Genomic DNA, 23,361 nt, shown 5'->3' on the forward strand with positions numbered 1-23,361 from the left:
TTCCAGTATTTTCATGCTCTTTTTAGGACAAAACATGAGAAAAATTACTCCATTTGTGGACTGGCATGGCACCCCAAGTATGGGCAAATAGCTTATACAGATACTGAAGGAAATCTGGGGTTGTTGGAAGATATCGGTGATGGAAAGAAACCAAATGACAAGGTAATCAGTACCGATTGTTACCGTGATTATTTAAGTCATCCAGCCTGGCCTTGGGCACTGCCAGGGATGGGGCAGCCACAGCTCCTCTGGGCAGCCTGCGCCAGGGCCTCTCCATCCTCAGCGTGAAGAATTTCTTCCTCATATCTCTAAACTTCTCTTTTTTTATTTGAAAAGCCATCACCCCTTGTCCTATCACTACACTCCCCAATAAAGAGACCCTCTCCAGCTTTCTTGTAGGCCCCCTTTAGGTACTGGAAGGAATTACCAGTATTAAATAACAATTATAATTAATAACAATAATTGATAGATGCTAAATGAAAAAAAATAATGATAATTGTTAACATGGTTCTAGGTTGCCAGTACAGCGGCAAAAGACTACAATGATCTCTTTGATGGAGACGATGACGACTATTTAAATGGAGATGCGATCGAACCACCCTCTTCCCCAACCACTGGAGCTAATGAAGATCACGGTGATGATGATGACCTTATGCCAACTGCAAGCCATCCAAGACGGGCAATGCTTGATGACGATGACAACTCATTAGGTACAGAACGAACTAATTTTCCAGAGCTCTAGAGTGCTGTTATTGGGACAGACTCTTAGCATCCTCTCTTGGCATCCTCTGCTCAAATGTATTCTGTCTTATTTTTCTGGTCAAGTCTTCACTGGTTTAGTTTTGTGGGTGTTTTTTTAACCTATTTTCTGCCGTAATACTTGGAAGATGTAATACATAAATGTATTTTTGTATTTTAAACTTTTAGATATTGGGATGATAAAAGCTAATTGCAATCTTCTTGAAAAGGATGATGACGATGATGATCAGACTGGTGGCTTTCCAGCTTTGCCAGCATCATCTACACAACAGCATTTCTATGATGGGCCGTTGCCAACCCCCAGGCAAAAGCCATTCCAGCCTGGCTCCACTCCTGCACATCTCATGCATCGTTTCATGGTAAATCTCATGGCTGTGCTGCCACATAGATGTAGTTGTTTTGTTAACACTGTCCTGGTTTTGCTGGGTCTTAATCTAATCGTTTCCAGCTGCATGTGTCTGGTGGTTTTTTTAATACTTCACAGCATGAACTAAATGGTGAAAAGTAGCTTTGTGCTAATGCAGACAGCATAATTTTATGCCATACGTTTAGGTTGCTTTTGTTGTAGAAATAAATATTTGGTTCAAGACTAAAGTGAGAAATATAGTTTGTACCCGTGTTATTGAAGTTGAACAAATCTGTTTTGAAATTCCTTTTCAGCTTGGAACTTGTGGGTACTTTTGTCCTTTTAGGACTTTTCCATCCATCACCCATTATTTCTTTATAACTGCAAGTTGTTAATGATTAATTCTGCAATGAGAAATTTGGCTAAGCAATGAGAACAAAATTATTCTGGGCCTAATTCAGCTGTTTTAGAAACTACCAGTCCTGACTCTGCAAGTCTTCAGTCTTCCTCCAGTCTATCACCTATTGTTGTTTCTGATAGAGGAGGTTATAGGAGGCTGTTCTAGGGCAGTCAATATGCTTGATTTTTATTACTGTGATTTTTATTTATTTTTAATAGGTCTGGAATTCTGTTGGCATCATTCGCTGTTACAATGATGAGCAGGACAATGCTATAGATATCGAATTTCATGATACCTCCGTACACCATGCAACACACCTGCCCAACTCTCTGAATCACACCATGGCTGACCTCTCCACTGAAGCTATTTTGCTAGCCTGTGAAAGCACAGAGGAACTTGCAAGGTAAGTCAGGGCTTTGCTCTGTCAAACCCACAGTATGGAATTACACTTAGCATGTTCCATATATTTCAGCTTTTATCACTTTTTTTGGAGATTTTTGGCTTTTGATCTTGCTTTTTTATTTATGGGACCACTTTTGAGGAGGAATTTTCACACCCACCTACTTGTAGACTTCAAGGTATTGTAGGATGTATTTTGTTTCCTGAGGTTTTTCTCTAAATCCTTTTTTTCAAGTATATATACTAGAAAGTTCACGCATTGCTAGCTCAAAGGAAATTGTAAACATGAACAATAGTCCTTCAGTCAGCTCAGATCAATGATAAATCATAAGGGCTCTGCTACTTCTTTTCACGCTGTTGCTATGGAAAGATGTTTGGAGCTAGCTGAAGAATTATCATGTGAAGAACACAAGTTCAGGAAACTATAGTAGAAAACTTAAAGCAGCAGGACTACTCTGCTCTTGTATTTAAGAACGGTATTGTGTGGGTTTTTTTGTTTGTTTTTTTGTGGAAATATGTTGAAGGAAGAACTTTCTGCCTATTCTGGCACATACAACACTATGATAACTTGAAAAGCAAACTTTACCTGTAGGAGTATTATTTCTATGTATTGGTTGTCTGACTCTGAAAATTTCTTTTTTTTTTTTTTTCCTAAATGAGGTAAACATCCGAGTTATCTATGAAAAGCTGTGGTGTCTGTAAATTGGTTGCAGACAATTTTCAATCATTAAGACTGCAGAATCCAAGTTCCTAATCTTTTGCTCCTGAAGGATATCACAATGTGACAGACTTACAATCAGGCCTGATTGTCAGGGGTACTGAACACTTTCAGTTCTTGCAATGTTAATTAAGCAAGATGCTTATCTGTTTCCATCCAAAAATCGCCACTCAGACCTCTGAAGTGTCTCTGCTTCATGCTTTAGAGGCTGTAAATCTGCGGTGCTGGAGACTGAGCAGGCTCTTCAGTTCTTGAATAATAACGTAACAGCTTTGCAAACGACCACTCGTAATCTGTAGGATGACGCAGTTCCTATGACAGGCACAGATTCTAGGCCTCTGATAGAAACACAATATATTCATGTAGTTAAAATGCATGATATATTTTCAGATATTGTGTTTTTCTTCTTGTGATACTTCACTGCTGTTCTTTGTCTCTTTTTTAGCAAGCTCCACTGCATTCATTTTAGCTCATGGGATACAAACAAGGAGTGGACGGTAGATATGCCAAAGGACGAAGATATTGAGGCTATCTGTCTAGGTCAGGGCTGGGCTGCTTGTGCCACTAGTGCCTTATTGGTTCGTCTGTTCACAGCTGGAGGAGTTCAGAAAGAGATCTTCAGTCTCCCAGGTCCTGTGGTGTCCATGGCAGGACATGGAGAGCAGTTGATGGTTATTTATCACAGAGGTATTTTCTCCCTTCTGTCTTTTTTGAACTGTGCTTTCGTTCAGTCCCTGTCTGTTACTGGCTTCAAATACTTCAAATACTTCATATTTGTGCATAATCACCAGAATAGTTTTACTTTTCCTTCTTCTTGTCTTCTTGATGACACTTTTACTGTCACAACCTATAACTTTTTGGAATCTGACATCAAAGCCTATGTTTTATATTGGGATGCCTAGATTAACTTGTGGGGAACAGGAGAATTTTGTAACAGTAGCATAAATAGATTAAATTTAGATTTCAGATACGCCAGAATGAATTACTACAGGAAATTAAGGAACTACTTTGTTATGCATGCTTTGTATGTCCAAAATGACAAATAGTCGCTTGTCTGATAGTTGTATTCATGAATAATGCTGCCTTAGAATTAATTATTGATTCAAAACTTATTTAAATTTAGCCAAGAGACAAGACAATTCTTTGCTTTTTGATGTAGTCATTGAACAACTTCATCCTAGGTACTGGGTTTGATGGGGACCAATGCCTCGGAGTACAGCTGATGGAGCTAGGAAAAAAGAAAAAGCAAGTTTTGCATGGAGACCCTCTTTCTCTTACAAAGAAGTCCTATTTGACGTGGGTTGGATTCTCAGCAGAAGGTATGAATAACATTGAGAAATATTGAAGATATTAGGTGATTTTTGGAGGGGGGGTTGGATAGCTAACACCCCCTTAGTAAAGGCAATTCTGGGACCTAGATTTCCCCTCCCCGCCCCCTAAATCTCCTCAACGCTAAACAAAGTTGTTTTTCTGTTCTTTATGAATATTTATAAGAAATCTTTAATATGTTTCCACTATGAGTAGAATACACTTGAGTATTACCAGAATTAAATTTCCCGATCAGTTGCCCTGCTCAGCAAAAAGAAATAAACTGCATAAGTGCATCATAATTGGCATGTTCAACATAACTATCTCGGCACAAGTCCCCACAGAAAAGCTGGTAGGTTGGGAGGAGTTTGTATAATAACTAGAAAAAAGTAATTGTAAAATGGCTAACGTTCTTTGGGATCTACCCAAGTAACAGAAATTTGAGTTCATAAAATGTTTTAAAGTCTTAAATTTGAACGTGAGTCAGTAGCAGTGGTATTGGCTGTCAGAAGGTGGCGCATCTTTCTAAGGAAACTCGTTTTTCCCAGTTAGGTTGTACTGTTTGGGTTGTTGCCTTTGAGTTATGTAAAACGTCATTTCCCAGCAGTATCCACCAGTTCAAACTTACTCGCGTCATAATTAGTTGCCTGCAAGAACAGTTGTCTACATTTGTACCCAACAGGTACCCCCTGTTACGTGGATTCTGAGGGAATTGTGCGGATGTTGAACCGAAGACTCGGGAATACTTGGATTCCAGTGTGTAACACAAGAGAGCATTGCAAAGGAAAATCTGATCATTATTGGGTCGTGGGCATCCACGAAAACCCCCAGCAGCTCAGGTCAGCTATTCCACAAAAGAAGTGCTTCTTTTGTCGTGCTTGTAATTTATAGAACACCTCATAGTAGGAGAAACTGCAAACAACTATTACTAAAGCAGGTAGCTAGTAAATGTGCATGGTGATTGATCAAGTTCATGAATGCAATTCTGCATGGATGTTTCATTAGTCAATTTGTTCTGAATAAACTCATTGGTTTTGTAACGTGTAACAGACTAATACTGGCTTCTTGCCGTGGCTAACAGGCATGAGCACTTTTTATTATGAAATCACACATCTCTGATGCAGGCAGATTCAAAGGACTGCACTTTGCTAGAGAATGCTACTAAAAACTTGAAGTTGCTGTTAGGATGCTGCTTCTGCTGTTGGTATATACGTATTTCTTAAGTTTCTAGTTTTTTTTTTCCTACCTATGCTTTTTCCTTCTGCCCATTTGAGAAGACTACAATCCTGTGACTAATCCACATCACTAGGCACAGATAAATAAGAAAAATCTGATATTATATTAGTATTTATGCTGTGGCCATGAAGAACAATTTTGTAAAAGTGCTGATGTGTTCAAATAAATATTTAGCCGAGAGTGAGCCATTACTTCAAAATGGGACCATGATGATGTCTAAATAACTTTACTCCTCTTAACTCCTGTGATGCTTGTTACAGGTTAGTTGCTAAGCTTTGTTTGTAGTCTTCTTTATTCAGTGATACGTGTCCTTTGCCTAGCAGCTCAGAAGCTGTCAGCTTACGTTTTATAGGCATTTGGGCTCTCTTACTTTGCTAATCATGCACAATTTTGGGTGTTGGTGGAAGACTGCGTTTTATTTATATTCATGTGACACTTTTTGAAATCCTCTGTTTTACGCAGGAAAGAAAATACTTTGATATCACAAGTAAATATCAATTAACTGTCCGTTTTTCCCTCCAAAATATTAAGTAATGTTGGCCTTTCAAAAATTCACCAAAAATGCACAGGACACGTCACACTGATGGGATGATCAACTGTGAGTCAGTCATCTTGATTTTTTTCCCCCCCTTCTACTCCAAGAAAGAAAACACTGCTCTCGGAATTGCAAAGAGCATTTTATTCAAAGCCACTAGCATATTGAAGATAAGAAGGGGGAGGGTTATTGTAGAAACACCATATGCCGTAATCAACACAGAACACTAATGCTTCCTGTTTTTTTTTTCCTAGCGTTTGAAACACTAGCTTAAAGCTATAAAAAGAGGCATTTTTGTTGGTGCTCCTTGGTGCTGCTGGAAATACAGCTCTTCCCCGACGTTTTGCTTTAGTGATTGTTACCAGAGTAGTAGTTTAATGAAACAGACTTTGTTTTTAGTATGTGTATGTGCAGCTTTCCCCCCTCCGTGTGCCTGGACGCAGCACTGTTCTCATGAAGTCCAAAACCCCCATCAGAATAAATGGTAGATGTGCCTGCTGTTTCTCTAGTGGCCTTCAGTTTTTCAGTAGTTTCTGAATTTAATAAGCTTCATTTCCATTTTGTAATTGCTGTTAAACAGTGTGTTGTGTGAGATAGAGACCTGTGCCTGTTACGTGCCATGTTTGGAGTTTCTGGTGTGAACAAGAGCAGCGTGTGCCTGCTGGTTTTAAAATCTTTTATTGGTTGCAATGTAAAAATAACCCTTTATAATACAATCTAATGTATTGCTATACTTAAGTCAGTAATTTAATTACTACTTTTTAAAGAACAAATCCTCTTAAAGTATCTCGCTTCTTAGGAGACATGATTTAGATGTAGAACAACTGGTGACTCTGTAGCTGATGAGGACGGTGTGTTTTTTTTGTTGTTTCCTGTGCACAGGTGTATTCCCTGCAAAGGAGCCCGATTCCCTCCTACGCTCCCACGTCCTGCCGTAGCAATATTACCTTTTACGCTTCCTTACTGTCAAGTTACAACAGAAAAGGGACAGATGGAGGTATGGAATGGTGTTGAGTCCACAGCTGATAGTCTTAGACATCCCCATAGTAGGGATTATATAAGATTCCCATTAATCATCTCTACTACGAAGAGGGTAGTGCAAACTCTGAGTAAGGCACCTGGCTAAGGAGGTTATTTGGGTTCAGGGGTTATTTGGGTGTAGCCCGTTCAGTTTGGTTTGCTTCCCAACTGGTTCTAGAAGAATACAAAATAAAGTCCTTAGAGTTGACACAAGGTTTGTATTTACACATAATCTCTTTCTGAGCAATCAAGTTTCTCTCTGGTTTGTTTGTTTAAAAAGTTGGAAGTGGCCTAATATTTGAGGAAGTGCAGGATTTGGGGATTCGGTCTGAGATCCCCTTGAAGATGCCTATTTTATTTTTTTTTAGGCACAGTCATTTTTCTGGAAGATGTTTTTTGAAAGACGTTTTAAGTATTCCCAGTAATCATTCTGAAAACATAGGCCTTCATATTTTCTTAAGGCAGAGTCTAATTGAAGATGTATGTGCGAAGAATATCCTGGAAGCTGTTATCTCTTTTTCAAATTTTATTAGTCTAATTTTTTTTAATGTGGGGTTCAGCTGTAGTGTACAAAATAGAAAAGGACATAAAATTCTAACATAAGCCTCAGAGTCTGTTTAATGCTATTTGAAATTGATTCTCCTTGATACAAGTGTGGAAGAAAAGGTTTCAATAACAAATACTTTATCCTTTTTTATGAACTCATTCTCATTCCTTTCAAAGTTGTTTTTTTGTTTGTTTTGTTTACTTGATGGACTATGTTGTTTGTTTGTTTTATCCTTTTTTTTTTCCCCTGTCCTTTCCAAATCAGGAACTGTTATTTTACCCAGAGGAATATGTACATTTGTATAAATTGTTCTTATAAAGAAACAGGTGATTCCTAATAGATCTGATGAAAAGACATTGGTTTTGAGTAAGTTATTTTGCCACAGAGCTAGTCTGGTCTAATGGCCTTACTAGTATTTCCCTGAACAACCTGTCTCGCAAACGTTACTCCTGCAGTTACAGAGTTATTGTGGAATATTTCCATTTCACTCTGAGACAGAAAATATAAGAGAAAGTATTCAATTTGTTCTATAACAGCTTATACTGGTAGCAATCTGGTGAACACGTAGGTTTTGTCCTGCTGAAAGCCTGTAATAGAAATGGAATTTAAAGAGAGGATGACTGTTGGGATGGGTTTGTATGTTAGCGTGGTCTATTTTTCCTCACTAGGCATTGGTGTTTAAAGAGAATTGTCTGGCACTCACCCGTCATTATAAAATGAAAGAAACGTGTAAGAATGAGTTGATAAAACGCTTTGTAAATTATTAGGTGTAGAGGTGAGAGCTTTGTATTTTTTCACCCTCCCTCTGACCTCCAGCATGCATCTTTCTCCCATTTTCAGGAACAATACTGGCGTTCCATTGTTTTTCACAACCACGTGGATTACCTGTCAAAAAATGGCTATGAAGTTGATGAAAATGCTACAAGTCAGTCAGTGAAAGAGCAGCAAGAGCTTCTAATGAAATTGTTTGCTGTAAGTACAAATACCTTAAAAAATAGAATGCCCAAGACTTTATTTTGAGTAGATAGCATTTGATGCAAATTTAGATGTGATTGCTCTTCGTAGAAATGTGGCTGGTTATCAGGGATCTCTCCAGCTACAATAAGAGGTGGATAGCAATTAATGTTATTACTTATCAATATGAAGGGTTCTTACCAAAAAAAAAAAAAAAAGTCTTTTTCTTTGCTATGCAGTTCATAATTGTTGGTGATTTGTCTTTATTCATTCAGTACATAAAACAAACAAACAAACAAACAAAAAACACATAATATTCTGGTCCTAGAGTCATCAGAGAGCTGTATAAGTGAAGTGTGTAACTCTCAAGGCTTTTCTCCTTTCAGCTTTCTTGTAAACTGGAGCGTGAATTTCGTTGTGTGGAACTTGCTGACCTCATGACACAAAACGTTGTGAATTTAGCAATCAAGTATGCTTCTCGCTCTCGAAGGCTAAATTTAGCCCAGCGGCTTAGCGAAATGGCTGTAGAGAAAGCAAGTGAATTGGCAACAGCACTGGAAGAAGAAGAGGAGGAGGAAGAGGATTTCCGAAATCATCTGAATGCTGGGTAAGACAAATTTCTGAGATTAAAAACCTGGGAATGTTTTTACTGATTTATTAATGTTTTATCCCAATTGGTGCACTTTTGCTCTTCTGGACGGTAATTTGTAATGTGTTTGTTAGGAAGTACTAGTTTGTACTGCTCTACTCATAAAATGTATATATAAAATGGTAAGCTCTTGGTGACATCTTGTGAGGACTAATTAGAAATTATCAGGAGGGTACTGACACAAAGTGCCTCCACTGCTTGCTTACTGCATGTCTGTGTACAATGGCTTCAGAGGCAAAGTGGACTTGATACCAAGTTGCTCTGCTTTTGTTGGGTTAGTTTTTTGTCTCCAACCTATTTTTTTCTCTTTGACTCTGTCTCTGCTCCATTTCTACACCCTTCTTAAAATCCTTTTACCTTTCTCCAGCCCTCCCCTCTTTCAATATGCCATCTCACTTTATCCCAGCAGATCTTATTCCCCTGTCTCTAATCCCAGCTCTTCCAAACTACTGAACTGTTACAGGTTTGCTGTGGATTCTTTTCTCTGTATCTGTGCTCTCTACCTTTCCTCTCTCACCTGCATCTGCTTTGCCTGTGCTGTCTGTAAAGCAAGAAGAGGCAGAAGATGTGTGTCTTCTTCTTTCTCTTTATTTTTGTTTTAAATACAGATCACACAGAAGAGTTGTGTGTTCTTGCTAGGCATCTGGACGGTACAGCTGTAAGGAAACCAATAGCTAACCACCAGTCTGATAACGCAGAAAAAATGTCCTGTTTTATCAGAAGCAGCGTCCTCCCGTAGCAATTTTATGTATGAAGTTTGTAACTTTTTTAAGGCAAGAGGAAGTGATAAGTTGAGCGACTTATCTGTAGCCTTTCCCTTAGTTTTAAATGTGCTGTTTCACAAAGAAAAAATCCTTTTTAAATGGTCTACCCTGTTCTTCTGGATCGTGAATGGCTGCAGTTGTAGACATGGGATTGCAACTTCCACTCTGAGGGCTGAAGTACACTGCAAACGCTATGTTGTTCTTAGTGCCAGATGAATCTAACGCTGACATTCTTGTGGAGAAAAATGAACCTTTTGTTTTCAGGTGCACGCATTTTGGTAATCAGCAAAGGTTAGGGGGAAATGCAAGAGATGTACGTGCTACAACTGGGGAATTTAGAGAATAATGAGATTAAGCATTGAAGCTGGCTGCTTAAACTTCAGACTGGAAATCTGTATCCATGTTATCACCTGCGTGTTTGTTTATGCAGAAAAGTAACCTGGTATTGCTCGTGATAGCGGAGGTATGCAGATTTCAATGGAACTGGAAGATGTCTGCTGTTTGCATTTACCTTTGTGGCAAAGTGTTCTTAGCATTGTTGTTGTGCGCTCCGAACAAGGTGGCAAAAGCTTGCTGCCTCTGTTGGAGGGTTTGCTCTTGTGCGCAGAGGAATGCACCTGTCTGAAGGATGGTCCTTGCACTTCTAGCTGGGTGGGAGTTTCAGGTAGTTTTGCAGTCACGTGTGGTCTATCTTTAAACTCCCTGAGTACCACTTTAAGTGGCTGTGTGTGGTATTTCGGGGTGAACTGAAGTGGTTAATGAAACTTTATTTTATATTTAGTAGTCATCACAGTGTAATCAGTGGTACAATGCAAGTAAATGCCAAACATTATTGTTCTTTTTTCTTAATTTAGTAAGTTAGCCTTCTTTTGTTCCAGTTTTCTGTCTGAACGTGGTGAAGTTCAAAGCACCACTTCCTTTCTGATGAATTCCATCCATTTAGTTACAGCAACTCTGGCACAGAGCGAAGTCGTCTGCCAGTCAGAAACGTTCAGCAGGACGAAGAAATGGAAGATGCTGAGGAAACTGATGAATATGAGGAAGCAGAAGAAACGCCAGAAGTGCATAAACAGAGTAAGAAAAACACATTCTTTGAATAGGCTGGAAGTTATCTAGATGGGTCTTTCACAGACTTGTGATAAGGGATTCTGGAAATTCCCTGATAATTTTTAGTTCGGGTAACTCAGCAGGATAGAGCATTAAGCAAGCAGTGGAGTTTCCTGTATGCTTTTGATTTTTTGACATGAAATTTAAGAAAGACAGACATACCGCATGGCAAAGGGCCCTACAGGGGAGGTGCAGGAGATTTGACTTGGAAGCCCTTTACTTAAGTAGAAAATAATACGATTTCTTTCACCCAGTTTTGAAAATCTGCAACTGTAGCATGGACTAGGTTTTCTGCTACCTTGTTAAAACAAGTCTGGTATTTTCTGAGCTGTCTTGGCTTTGATGTATGAAAAAACACGCAGCAGGTATGACAGGGTGGCACAGAAACTCCTGCCTGCGAGCTTCCTGTTCCCTGCACTCCCTGTGGGAGATGCATAGTGGTGTCTACCCGATCCATAGCCCAGCACGGACCTGTCGTCGCAGCACAATAACGAGTGTAGTGTGTGTCTTCTGCTCTGTCACGCCTTGTTTTAGCATTGTACTTAACTGTTTAAAGGGATCCATGGGGAGGTTTTTTGTTGCCGATACCATTTCTAATGGACTGGGTCGCGTTGCGAAGCTGTTATTTGGTTTCAGTTCAAATCTTGCAGAGACAGACAGGTTGTTCACTGAGCACTCCCCTCTAGCAGCTAGGCTTTTACCTCTTGCAGGAGAGTTGTCAAGCAGTCTGCACTGTTTTGATGTTTCTGTCATTACCATAGGCAGGCTGTTTTTTTTTTTTTTCCCTTTGCTTTGTCTCCCTTCACCTCTTCATCTTTCCCATCCTTTTGTGTGTTTCCATACACTGAAAAATTTCATGTTTGGGCTTTTAAGTGGTGGCGTGGAGGAGAAAAGCAAAACGAGTTTAGTGATTATTCTCATCTTTCATGGTTTGTAAGGTGTGTTATCTTCTTCCCTCCAAAGGAAGGGGGGGAAAGAAAAAGAAAGCTGGAAAGATAGCTTTACCTATAAAACAGAACTATTGCTTTCTGTATTGCTACATTTATGTTTTACAACACTTACACATTTTATAGTTCGATATTTCTTATTGTTAGACATTTATTTAAAAAACATGCTTCTCTCTTTCAGGAAAAACTTGGTTTTGTTAATTTAAAAATTAGGTTTAAGGAACAAGTATACAACTCTAAGTTACACCAGGTTAAAAAAGATGGATGTTTTTGTAAAAGTGTGTGTACAATTTGAAAATGAAAAGTCATGCTTTAAGATATGCATTGGTTTACTATGATTTGCTTGTGTGTTTAGGGTTTTGGTTTTTAACAAGTTATGCTATTACATTTTATTGCACTTAAATATGTACCTTTTTCTTTGTTCCAAAGGGCCAAATCCTTTCTCCAAAGGAGTCACTTCAGCCGAGGTGACTACTGCAAAGCCTGGTGAGTAAATCTTTGTTTATTCTAGGATAAGAACTTTGTACTTCACAATATCTGCCCCTGTTTTTATCGTCTGTGCTACTGTTGCTACTAAAATTCAGTGTGTAACAATGCTGTCAAGCAGTAACTTGTACTGATGATTGTTTTTGTGTTTTTAAGAGGTTTCTTATTCCTGTTGATGTCATCTTTACCTAATGATGTTCTTTAACATCATTACCTGATGATTATCTGACTTGTGTCAAGTGCTGAATCGGTTATCTGCCTGGCATTCTTTGGGACAGGGGAAAAATAGAACAGTGATCAATCAGTTTGTTTTACTAATCACAGATACGTTCATTAGCTGCTCTTACAAGGCAGGGTTAAAAACTCTACCATGGAACTGGGGATCTGCTTTAGCAGGCAAGGCAAAATACCCTCTTGCCATCCCTCCAGCAAAAACAATAGGAATGGAAATGGATTTGGGAATGGAGGAAGTTATTGGTGTTACTGTGGATTTGTAGTTGTTGGTCCTGCGTGGCTTTTCTGATGACTAACAATAGCTGAGTATAACCTTTTTGGGGTTAATAAAGTGTCTTTCTCTTCATCTGACCACTTTGAAGTGGTTCAAGAACTTCTTTCCTTTGGTGTGGAATAGTTGATGCCTCTGACCTAGTCATCCTCTTCGATTTTTGAACTAACAGACACAAAAATATGAAAAATGGGAATTAGCCTTGTTCTTTGGAAACGAGGCTAAGGTTGTTTCATCTACTCATCTGAAATGTGTGTATTGTGACATGGGGGGTTGTCTACAAACACATTTTACATTCTTTTCTTTTTCTTTTCTATTCAAAAGCTGTAATTGCATCAAGCAGCCAAGGACGAGTGAATCCCTTTAAGGTAAAAATTTTGGAGCTGGTTTGACTGCGGTGCTCTGAAAATCGTAGCAGATTATTATACGTAAAGTTACAATACAACTACAAGAGAAATCCCGGAGGGACATAGGAGCGCGCTATGATAGAAAATAAGTAAAATGTTTGTTTATCTGTTTTGCTAGGTGTCATCTAACAAAAAGGACCCGCTGGTCCCATCAGCGAGTGTTCTAGACAATATGAGCAAATACTCAAAGAAAACTTCATCTAGCAGTCGAGCTGTAAACAAGCAGAACCCTCCAGTTATAAAGCCTCTGATTCCCAAACCAAAATCCAAGCAGGTAATGTTTCTAGTCTTTCCATGTTGTTTCAGTGACCAAAGAACAGTAAATTGATTTTTACCAGCTTTTATCAAGTATGAAACCCTGCTGATTGAGTAAAGCGTCTTAGATGGCGGGGTTCTTTTAAGCATACTGCAGAAACTTACACAAACAGAAAAGAGCAAGAAAAAAAAATTGCTTCAGTTGTAGAAATTGCATTCTGTGCTGTTTTTTTTTTTTTATTTTATTTTAAGTAGGGTTAACTAAACATCTATTGTACTGAATGACAGTCTTACCTTCTTTTTTTTTTTTTTTAAACTCAATTTCTGTAGGCTTCAGCAGCATCCTTCTTCCAGACTCGTACACCAAACTCTAGTGAAAAAGCAGTGGAAGAAAGACAAGAAAAAACTGTGGAAGAAAGACAAGAAAAAGCAGGAAGGGAGTCCCCAGAAGTCAAAGTCACTGCACAGGACAACACTGAAAACAAAAGGCGAGTGAGCACTTGCCACTTGATGCCATATTCCAATTTTGATCGAATAGCGAGTCCAAAAACTATTTCTTGACTGGCCGAAGTGGCTTAAGATCAAGATTAAAGTGTAAGCTCACGAGTTGTCACATTTGTGAATTTACTTCAGGAGTTTTAGCAAACTGGTATTTGTATTGTGGCACTTTGATACTAATCGTATTACAACCACAGTGAAGGAACACAGGCGGAACTCCCTGTTTATTAAATCTTTCCAGGTCTGCATGGCAGTGTTATTCAAAGTGGAAGTTTTGTGTCAGCCTGAGACAAATGCATAGAATGTGTAGGTGAATAATAAACAAGCAATGCATAATTTAATTTTGGGGCTGTAAAAAATGATTTTTGCCTTGGTAATACTTACGCAGCTGATAATGACCTTTGAACGATAAATGAAACCATGCTGTTATACCAGTTCCAAGTATAGGAAATCCTTAAACGCGTCTAGCAAATCTCTGAGGAGGTCTAAAAGCTAAGTGTTTTATGTTAAAGTATTAAAGCTTAATTTTGGTTTGGGTGTGGTTTTTGTTGTATTTATTTATTTATTTACTTTTAAAAGAAAAAAAGCAGAAGACTCAAAGCACTTAAGCAGTATATATCTTCCTTGCTAAGACTGTAATATATATTATTCCTCTGAAGCAGACATTTTCCATGATCCGAGTCCTCATGAAACTTGCATTATTATAATGACTTTCCATTTAGACTTAATTTAACTGAGGAAGATGAAGGCAATTATTATTCATTTGGGCTAGTATTCTTTTCATTAACCTTAACAGGTAAGTTTCTAAAACAAGTGGTAAGGAGAATTGTGAAAAGGATTAGCTGAAACGTGCTAATGCGTGCTCTATTTTTAGGTTGATGAGACCTTGTCAGGAAGGAAGAGAATCATTATGCTTTGTCATTCTAAAACTGAAATGTTAATCTCCATATATATCATGGATTTAATAAAAGTGCTTGACTTAGTCTTGCCTTGTCAGTCTATTCTGCAAGAATACTGCAGTAGGGGAAAGCAAACTGCTGACTCTATATGACTTTTCTTTCAAGAACAAAAAACCCACTCAGGTGTTGTTCAGAAATGTTATTTTGGGGCATATGGTTTTCCTCTAAACTTCATAAACTGTCATTTTTTCTGTGCTTGTTTCAGACCAAAGACAGGATTCCAGATGTGGCTAGAAGAGAACAGAGCAAGCATTTTAACAGATAATCCTGGCCTGAATGAAGCAGAAGTTATAAAAGAAGGCATGAGTCGATTTAGAGTTCTGTCATCAGAAGAAAGAATGGTAAGAAAGTATTCTCTAATTGTTTTTTTTTAAATTTATTTCTTTTCTTTCACCACCACCACCAAATTCCTTGGTTATTTCCAAGTAGGGCTTTTTTCTTTAAATTCCACTGTTCTTCATCTTTAGGGACTTAAGTTTTGAATTGGACCGTGATATAAAATGTGTATGTGTGAAAATATAAAGCATATTGACATCTAAATAATAAGTAAAAGCAGAAAGCTGCTTTTCCGAAGTGGGGCATGTGAGAGACATAATCAATGAAGAGATTACAAAATTAGGGCTTGGTTCTAAAGCCTTTTGGCTTTCTTATTTGCCCAGAAAGACCTTTAAGATCTTCAATTTTATATACAGGTTCAAAGAAATAACGGTTTTTTAAGGGAAATGCTGTTACAGAAAAAGGAAAGTGAGGAAATTGTTCTCAACTTGATTGGCAATCTCTATTAGTTATTAACAAGTATTATTCCAGTACTTCCTTATAATCAAAGAAAGAAAATGTCTTAAATAAAGCAGTGAATTGTGTGGCTTGCTATGTAGTTTTCTATTTAATGATGTACTTTCTTCAAAGGCGTGGACTGAGAAAGCAAAAGGAAGAGCAGTTAATGATTTAACAGAAGACAAAAAACGAAAGCGTCCCACAGCTGCTGAAGATGAGGCGAAAAAGAACCAGGAGCAAAAATCAGAGGACTTGAATTTATCAAAAAAACCAAAAACTTCAGGTCAATCTACAAATGTCAGATTATCAGCTTTTGCATTCAAGCAAAGCTAAATAATGTGGTACTTTCTCAGCATCTGCTTTTTCAGTGCAGAGCTGTCTACTGTTTTCAGAAATTTGCCACTGTGCTCAAAGTGCACTAGCAAAAATAGAGTGCCTTGCTCCACGTATTTTTAGAAAGTATTTTATTATCAAGTATTTAGGGAAACGTTGGATCCACTCTCCAGGTCTTTGCAAGTTGCTAGTGTAAAGATGGACAGCAGAACTAATCCTAATGGACCTGTTACCTTGAAGCACGGTTCTGCAGTTTTGTGTAGCCACGTGTCTTGATGCCTGTAATATTTGATGCTAAATCCAGTTTAGTCATCTTGGGGTCATATGCCATGTACAAAAGCCGTCCTTTGGTTATGCAGAAGCAAAGTGGTGGCTTCTGTACCTGCCTGCTGCAAACTCTTGTAAGAGAAAGGCACTCAGAGAAATGACAGTGAGGGGAAGATGGCAGCTTAACATCTTCCTGCTGGTCAGCTGCAGCTTCAACATCTGTGGCACTGTCGTTGAGCAGTCTGACATGGGCTGGGACAGAAAACCAGGACAGGTAGGAACGAAGCTGAATTAGGAGTGTCAGGTGTGCAAAAACAAACCATTCCAGACTGTGCAAACGTGCTTTCCCAATCTGTGCTTCGGGAGGTCCAGAAAGTTCTCAGAACTTGAAAATGTGTGCATTATTTTATGTAATGTTTGTTTTTAAAATAAAATGTGTTTCTTTCCTTGGCAATTTTTGTAATTAAAGTAAAAAGACTTCTACTCACTAATCATAAGGCAGTCATATTTACCCTCCTCTGAAGAGGAGACGGTAAGTCTAATAAATATATTTGAATCTAATTCAAATTTCAAAACTTTTTCTTTTTTTGTGATAAGGTAAGATAATTTAACTCCTTAGCATAACAACTTAGACTGAAGAGCTCCATTTTTTTTCTGGTTTCTTCTCTTAGCATTCAAGCTGAGCTACCTGCCAGGTGTCCTTTTAAACAGCCTGAAATACAAGAAGAAACTAAGTCCCCTTCTGGAGTGAATAAGCTGAGTAACTCCTCGCCTCCCATATAAAGGCTACATAAAGTAGTTGAGCAAGGTGTTTATATCTTAGCCTCAGGACATTGAAGTCAGTTGTACTGCAGGATCAGGAGGTAAACTGAAAAAATCAGGTAGGTAAGAAAAGAGATGAACTGGCTAATAAATATACTGAATTATCCCAAATTAGTATTAAAAAAAAATAACTTCAATAACTTCTTAAATCAATGTCCCTTAAATCAATGTCCCTTTTTGGAAAGCAGAATATTTAGACTGGTAACTGGGATTTTCTGGGCCTATAGCCTGTAAGTGAAATATTTTGACCTCACTTATCCTGAAGCAGGATGCTGACTGATTTCTAATGCAGCAACATTGTTTTGGGGAAGGAAGGGAGGTGCTGATGCTGCCAGTGAAAGAGAAACAGAATGAAACTGTTCTGTAGATCCAGATATTGGGACCATGTCTGTCCACCACTCCCCACATTCGAACTACATACACAAACCCCGTGCAGCTCCCGCTCTACAACAGGAGCAGGTGGGTACAACTGGACCCATAAAGCATCTCAAGTCATTTTAGACTCCTGTAGGAGGGAGGGAACGTCCAAAGGCAACTCCCAGAAGAGTTTTCTGGATGGTTTCAGAAAGCTGGGTATTTGCAATTAGTGGATGAATTCATGGCAATAACTGGGAGGACGTCAGGCTCCAGTTGCAAGTCCCCAGTTCCTGTTTGCTTTTCTCCTGGCTGAATTTTTGCCGTATAATGTTTGCGGGTTTCATCAGACCTAATGTCCACGGCCTGGGGGTCATAGTCTGGGTCTCACTGCTGTCCACGCAGCTGCTTAGAGTCAGCAAAACTGCTTCCCACATCTGAGCTGGAATTTTCCTTCTGGGGGCTGCCTGCCCCACTCAGAGCTGGGTGCCTGGAGGTGGTGGCTCAGCGTAGCCTGGAAGAAGGGACCCCCAGCCCCCTTAGAGCTGTGACTGTCACACCTGTGCTTAGCTCTGGTCACTTTGTGCCTCTTGCTGGAGAGAAATAGGGCTTCTCCGTGTCACCACCGTTACCTCCTCTGCTCGGAGCAGCCCCGTGTAGCCCCAGTTAAATTCGGCACTGCTGCAGGTCCGGGCTCTGGGCTCTGTTGGAAAATGGGGCTTGGGAGCCCTGTCCTTTGTCTGCTGGATTTCTGATGCTGTGAAAGATAGCTGGGGGCTATTGGCACTTGCTTGAAAGAATAATATAAAATGATTTTTTTTTTCCTTTGGGATGAAGACAGCTGCCCTTCTTACAGTCCCTTTTTCCACTCTGCAAAACATCAAAATGGTGGAGAGACGCCAAGCTGAGCAGCTTCTGTAGCAGTGACGTTTAATTACTAAGCAGTTGCTGCTGTCCACAGCAATAAAATTAACAACCAACAGCAGCCCCCATCTGCCTCCATGTCCCAGTGTGGCTGCTGTTGCCTCTCTTCCCTTGCAGATGTGGTCTGCTCCATTACCCAGCTGCGGGCAGGGCTGCAAATAGACCCCCGTCACCTGGAGACTTCCACGCGGCTGCACCGTGCCAAATGGAGCAGGGCACGCTCATCCTCACAGCACCGAGGTACTACGACTTCATCAGACTTCAGCATCGTTCTGCTTCCACCTGAGCAGGAGCCTAAACCCCCCAGAAAACGTGGAGTGGATTTTAATGGAAAGCTGTTAAATCTCAACTAGCTGCTTTTCTTCAAAGATGCTCCCCGAAGACGTTTAATGCAATTGCACTGGAATCTTCAGAAATGCCCGTTGGTCCTGAATTTGTTCTTTTCAATTAAAAAACAGGTTATTTAGAAAAAAACAGCCCGGGAATTACGGCAAGGCACCTGCCTGCTGCTATTTGTTCCTCCTTTTGCTCGGAAAGCCAGTATATTTGTGTGCCTGGCCCCGAGGCAGGGTTGTACCACAGAAACAACAAACCTTTGCTGTGGGTCCTTTCCCGGTGGGTCCCCATCTGCTGCCCCCCCTGAGGCCGTGGTGTGATGGGAAGAGCTGCTGCATCTCAGCCCGGCTCCCCTGCCCAGCTACTGCAGCTCCTTTCCAAACCCCAGGCGCGCAAAGCATCTTCTCTTCCTCGCTCCCTGCTTCTGCGTCTGTTGCATTCTTCCATTTCATTGCATAATGTGACCTTAAATAAAATCCCTGTCCCGTGCACTTTTTCTAGAGGAAAACAAAATCATCCAAAAATAGCAGATGAAAGTGGCTAGCAGGTGATGGAGGCTGCGGAAGAGAACATCAGTGAATATTGCCCGGCTACCTCTCTGCTCATCCGATACCAAAACCTACCATCGCAGCTTGTGTTTGGGGCCTTGTAGGGTCACAGCTGGGTTTCAGTGGAGCCAAATCATGCAACAAGCTGCCCTCATTTCGTGTCTAACCCAGGGCTGCTCCTGGCTGGAAAGATGCGACTACTAAAAACCAGCAAAAAAGACCCAAAACAACACGTAGAGTCTGTTAGCCTTTCGGGGGGATATAACTCAAAGCAGCAAGCATCCACCTCCCTTGTTCTGTAGCTGAGAGAGCATGTCAAGCCCTTTATCTTAGAAAAAGATCTATAAATGGACTACTTGGCGTGCTGGAGTACTGCGATCCTGTTTGACTTCAGAGGGAGTGCCGGACTCACAGGAAGCTAGACATTTAATCAGAGAAAGAACATTTGTACTAGAAATAAATAAAATGTGTGCTCACCTCCTAGAGAATATTTTCTTTGGCTTTGCAAGCACTTGCTCCGTAATACAATTCCGCTACAAAGGAAAACCACTGCACACCACTACCCAGCCATGCCGCCTGAGTGCCACACGATAAAAACCCGACAAAATCGGCCTCTGTGTGCCAGCAGGAGCTCAGCCTGGAGGAGGATGGCCTTACAGAGCCACTTGCTTTAGTGCTGCAGCTGGGCTCCAGCAGGAGAGCAGAAACTGAGGTGTTGCATGCTCTACTCCTTTTTTTTTTTCATGGCCTATAATGCCAAAATCATGACCAAAAAAATAAAAATCGTCCCTGCTATTCCCGTGTTTGCTAAATCACAAATTTGTGTTGTTTCGGATTTGGAGAGTTTTCAGCAAATATATCTCTTAAATATACCTCTTCCTTTTATTTTGTTTAAATTGCAGCACCAAGCAGCCACTGCTGAGGGTGCCGGCTGCGCATGGGACAAGGCACAAAGCAGCGGCTGATTTCAAGTCAGTGCTCTAAAACTCATCGCTGGCTTTTCTACGAGGGGTTTTACCTTTTTGTTATCCCGTGCATGTGGTGGTTTGGATTACAAGGCCCACTTGCAGCACAATTTAGGACAAGTTTCTCTCTAGCGCTTGATGCTGGAGTGTGGTAGCAAATATTTTTGGGCAGTGCGATTCTACCTGAGGTACTCGTGTCCATCAGGGAGGAGAAACATCTCCTCTTTGCTCCCTGAGATGCATGGAGCTCCCGTGTCTGCAGTCCCTGCTGGTGACCTGATGTGTCCTCGGGTTTGTCCTGCTGGCATTGGGAGCCAGAACCCCCTGGGGCTCCTGCTTCACCCGTCACCAAGGATTTCACCCACCTACAGCAAACTTCCCTTGGCTTGTCTGTCTCTGGCTCAGAAACCCGTTAGAAACCAGTCAAAACCATCAGTAGATCCCTCATGGGAAAGCCAGTACCTGTTGGTTACTTCTCCTTCCCCCTTTGCTGTGGCAGCAATGAGCAATGCACTCGGACTCGTACAACAATTTCCTTCACAAACCTGACCTAAGTCACTTCATGGACGTAGTGCTCCAGCCCTGGTTTTGGGGTGGGAAAGTCAAGAAAACTCAACCAGCCTGGGTGCCTGGGCACAGGACGGCCTGTGCTTGGACAAGCTTTCCCTCTCAGGCACTTTCTATCTTCGAAATTCACCTCAGCTTCTCTCTGGTGGGCATTACAGTGCCTGTGGTGGAGCAGCTCAGCTTCGTGGGCCTTGCTGGCCAGCCCAAGGAGAAAATGGCCCTGAGAGAGGCCTAGAGAAAGGCCGGGGGCCTCCCCGAGCGCTGACGTAGAAATGCCACGCTAATTTATTTACTTACAGGCAGGTCAGACGCTAATATCTACCTGGGCTGTGAAAGAGCCCCTTGATGCTGGACTCGATCGGATGTGAAGGGCCAGGAAATTTGGGTGAATAGTTTCAAGCCGCGTGTTGCCAGGGAACAGCCCAGGCTGCAAATCGCGTTATTGATCTCGGGGATATAATGCCGAGGAGCAATTGAGCGGAGAGGTGCGGGGCCACGGCTCCTGTCCCACTTTGCTCGGGAATCGAAACCCGTCCTCGGGTCAGAAGTGGGGTGGAGGGACCCAGAGATCCCCAGGGCGTCGCTCAGCCCGCTGACCGGGTCATTGGATAAAGAAATGGGGCGCATCCCGGAGCTGTTAATTACAGGTTAATTATGTTTTAACTTGAACCTGCCTTCTGTGGCCACAGCCCATCTCCTCTGTGGGTTTTGGGGAGCAAAGGATGGAGGAACCTCTGGGTGTGGGACGTGCTGTGCCCAAAAGTGTTCAAGGAAAGCCGGGACAGGGCAAAACTGCTTTTTTCACTCCATTTTCAGCTCTAAACCTTGAGACCTGACCAGACCGGTTAAAATGAAGAGACTCCCTCTGTGGAAATCCTCTCAGACCTCAGACCCTGTCCCCACAGAGGAACCAATCCCTCTGTAAGAGAGGTTAGTATTTTAGGAGCCTGTAATCAATTTTGCTCGTTATTCCGAGTAACCGAACTAAATTGCTTGTGATTCACCGCTTAAACTGACGCACTGTGATTCCAGCGGCTGATAAACCCTGGGCTGTGCTTACCAGGCCCAGGACAGATGCCAGCAGGCCGCGGCGCTGTGTGGATGCGTGTAGATGCGTCGCCGTTGTTTGAGGATCACGCTCGGGCGTGCTGTTAATAGCAGTATCGATTTGCATTGCTCTTCTCCTGCCTGAGCTGCTAATGATAGGCTGGGTCAACACAAACCGCTGCGGATGGTTTGAGAAGGTGGGATTTGTCATTTCTTAATCTCTGAGCCTGGTCCCAAACACTCCCACTTTACGGGCAACAGAGGAAAAGTAGGCGTCTTTGGTGTGCGATTTATCTCAGCCTTTTAACAGCTGTCAGTGCAGAAATCACCCTTAAAATACCTTTTAGATGGCTTCATTTGACCCGCAGCAGACCGCCCAGGGTCTCTTCAGCCTTAGCCGGCCTGGCACGGAGAAGTTTCTTTTCAGGAGCTCTTCTCAGGCTGGGGAGCGCCGTCCCTCCCCGCCGTGCCCACCATGCCACAGAAACGGTGGCATATAGCCTGTTTCGTAGCCTGTGCTTCGCTCATTCTGGATGTATTCAGATATAGCAAAGAAAAATTTATTTGGGAAGGCTGTATGAAAGCATGGGGTGTAATTAATAGGGGACTGTTAAAAAAATCTTAGCACAAGGTACTTATAAATAACAAGCGTTGGTGCTGCTGCTCGCCCAGCTGATGCAGGCATGTATTTCAGAGGTGGAAGACGTGGCTGGCTCAAAACAGAGCTGTAACACATCCTGTCCCATATCTAAATTACCTAGAACGGAAAACTCTGTGCTTGCAAATGCTGTTAGCAAACCTGCTGCCCTCGGCTCCTGCGTGTGCGACCTCTGCTCGCACCCACCCCCAAAAACTGGTTGTCTGCAGGTCCACGGGGTGCTCACGCCGGCAATAAAGGGGTGACTGCCCCTCTCTTCCTGCACACGGGGGAAAAATTCCTGCCGACTCCCATGTTTGTTAAATTTAGACCGTTATAAAGTTTGGCCGATTGTAGATACCTTATCTGCCGGTTTTCTAAGTGAATCAGTGAAGCACAGCCCAGGAAATGCCATTCCCTAGATACCCTTTGCTAACCCCCTTTCCATACGTCCCATTATGTCTCGGCAGCTCGTAGGTCCTAAGAAATGGCTCCCACCTTTTGCACCGTGCATGCTTGGTCTGACTCCAGCCAGGAGCATAGTCACCGTGCCGAATTTGCAGGCTGCTTCTGGCACTTTTCTGGCAGGGAAGCCAACACAGCTCACATGGAGAATTCGGATACCAGGGACGGGGTGTGGGGTGGTGAGAGGTGCCCAGCCGCAGCCCTGGGGTTGTTTGGGGAGGAGAAGGGATGGGGGCTTCCAGCCCCCCCGCCCGCTGCTCCTGCAGGCCAGCACCTTCCCAGTGATTTCACCTGAGTCATTTTTTCCCTCTTTTGGTAAAACCTGTGATCGGAAGCCGAAAGGTAAATGTGAAGTGCCTTATTGCCGCTGGGGTTTTGTTTTTTTTTTTTCCTGTGCACGACAGGGAGAATTTGTCCCCGCTGCCTTCTGGGTGGACCTGCATGTGGGAACAGGGCTTTCTGCCCGGGTGATGCGTTCCTGAGGATCTCAAGCATTTATTTTGAAAGGAATGAGGAAAGTAGC

At 41.6% G+C, this 23,361-nt stretch overlaps 1 protein-coding gene across 3 annotated transcripts in view; it reads left to right on the top strand.

Annotated features, from left to right (window-relative positions):
• WDHD1 (WD repeat and HMG-box DNA binding protein 1) overlaps positions 1 to 16,627 on the top strand; it is a 32,689-nt gene extending 16,062 nt beyond the window's left edge. For all 3 annotated transcript variants that reach the window (XM_080594101.1, XM_080594102.1, XM_080594103.1), the window contains exons 10-26: positions 27 to 162; positions 515 to 710; positions 928 to 1,118; positions 1,724 to 1,908; positions 3,068 to 3,309; positions 3,804 to 3,941; positions 4,613 to 4,769; positions 6,584 to 6,698; positions 8,109 to 8,240; positions 8,609 to 8,829; positions 10,579 to 10,709; positions 12,119 to 12,175; positions 13,005 to 13,048; positions 13,206 to 13,361; positions 13,673 to 13,830; positions 15,005 to 15,140; positions 15,706 to 16,627. In XM_080594101.1, the coding sequence (XP_080450227.1) occupies positions 27 to 162; positions 515 to 710; positions 928 to 1,118; positions 1,724 to 1,908; positions 3,068 to 3,309; positions 3,804 to 3,941; positions 4,613 to 4,769; positions 6,584 to 6,698; positions 8,109 to 8,240; positions 8,609 to 8,829; positions 10,579 to 10,709; positions 12,119 to 12,175; positions 13,005 to 13,048; positions 13,206 to 13,361; positions 13,673 to 13,830; positions 15,005 to 15,140; positions 15,706 to 15,906 (2,596 nt within the window). In that variant the 3' untranslated portion in view covers positions 15,907 to 16,627. The remainder of the gene's footprint in view (positions 1 to 26; positions 163 to 514; positions 711 to 927; positions 1,119 to 1,723; positions 1,909 to 3,067; positions 3,310 to 3,803; positions 3,942 to 4,612; positions 4,770 to 6,583; positions 6,699 to 8,108; positions 8,241 to 8,608; positions 8,830 to 10,578; positions 10,710 to 12,118; positions 12,176 to 13,004; positions 13,049 to 13,205; positions 13,362 to 13,672; positions 13,831 to 15,004; positions 15,141 to 15,705) is intronic.
• Positions 16,628 to 23,361: the final 6,734 nt, after the last annotated feature.

The sequence above is a fragment of the Anser brachyrhynchus genome (genome assembly GCF_964034855.1).
Source record: "Anser brachyrhynchus genome assembly, chromosome: 5".
In the NCBI taxonomy this organism is placed as follows: domain Eukaryota; kingdom Metazoa; phylum Chordata; class Aves; order Anseriformes; family Anatidae; genus Anser; species Anser brachyrhynchus.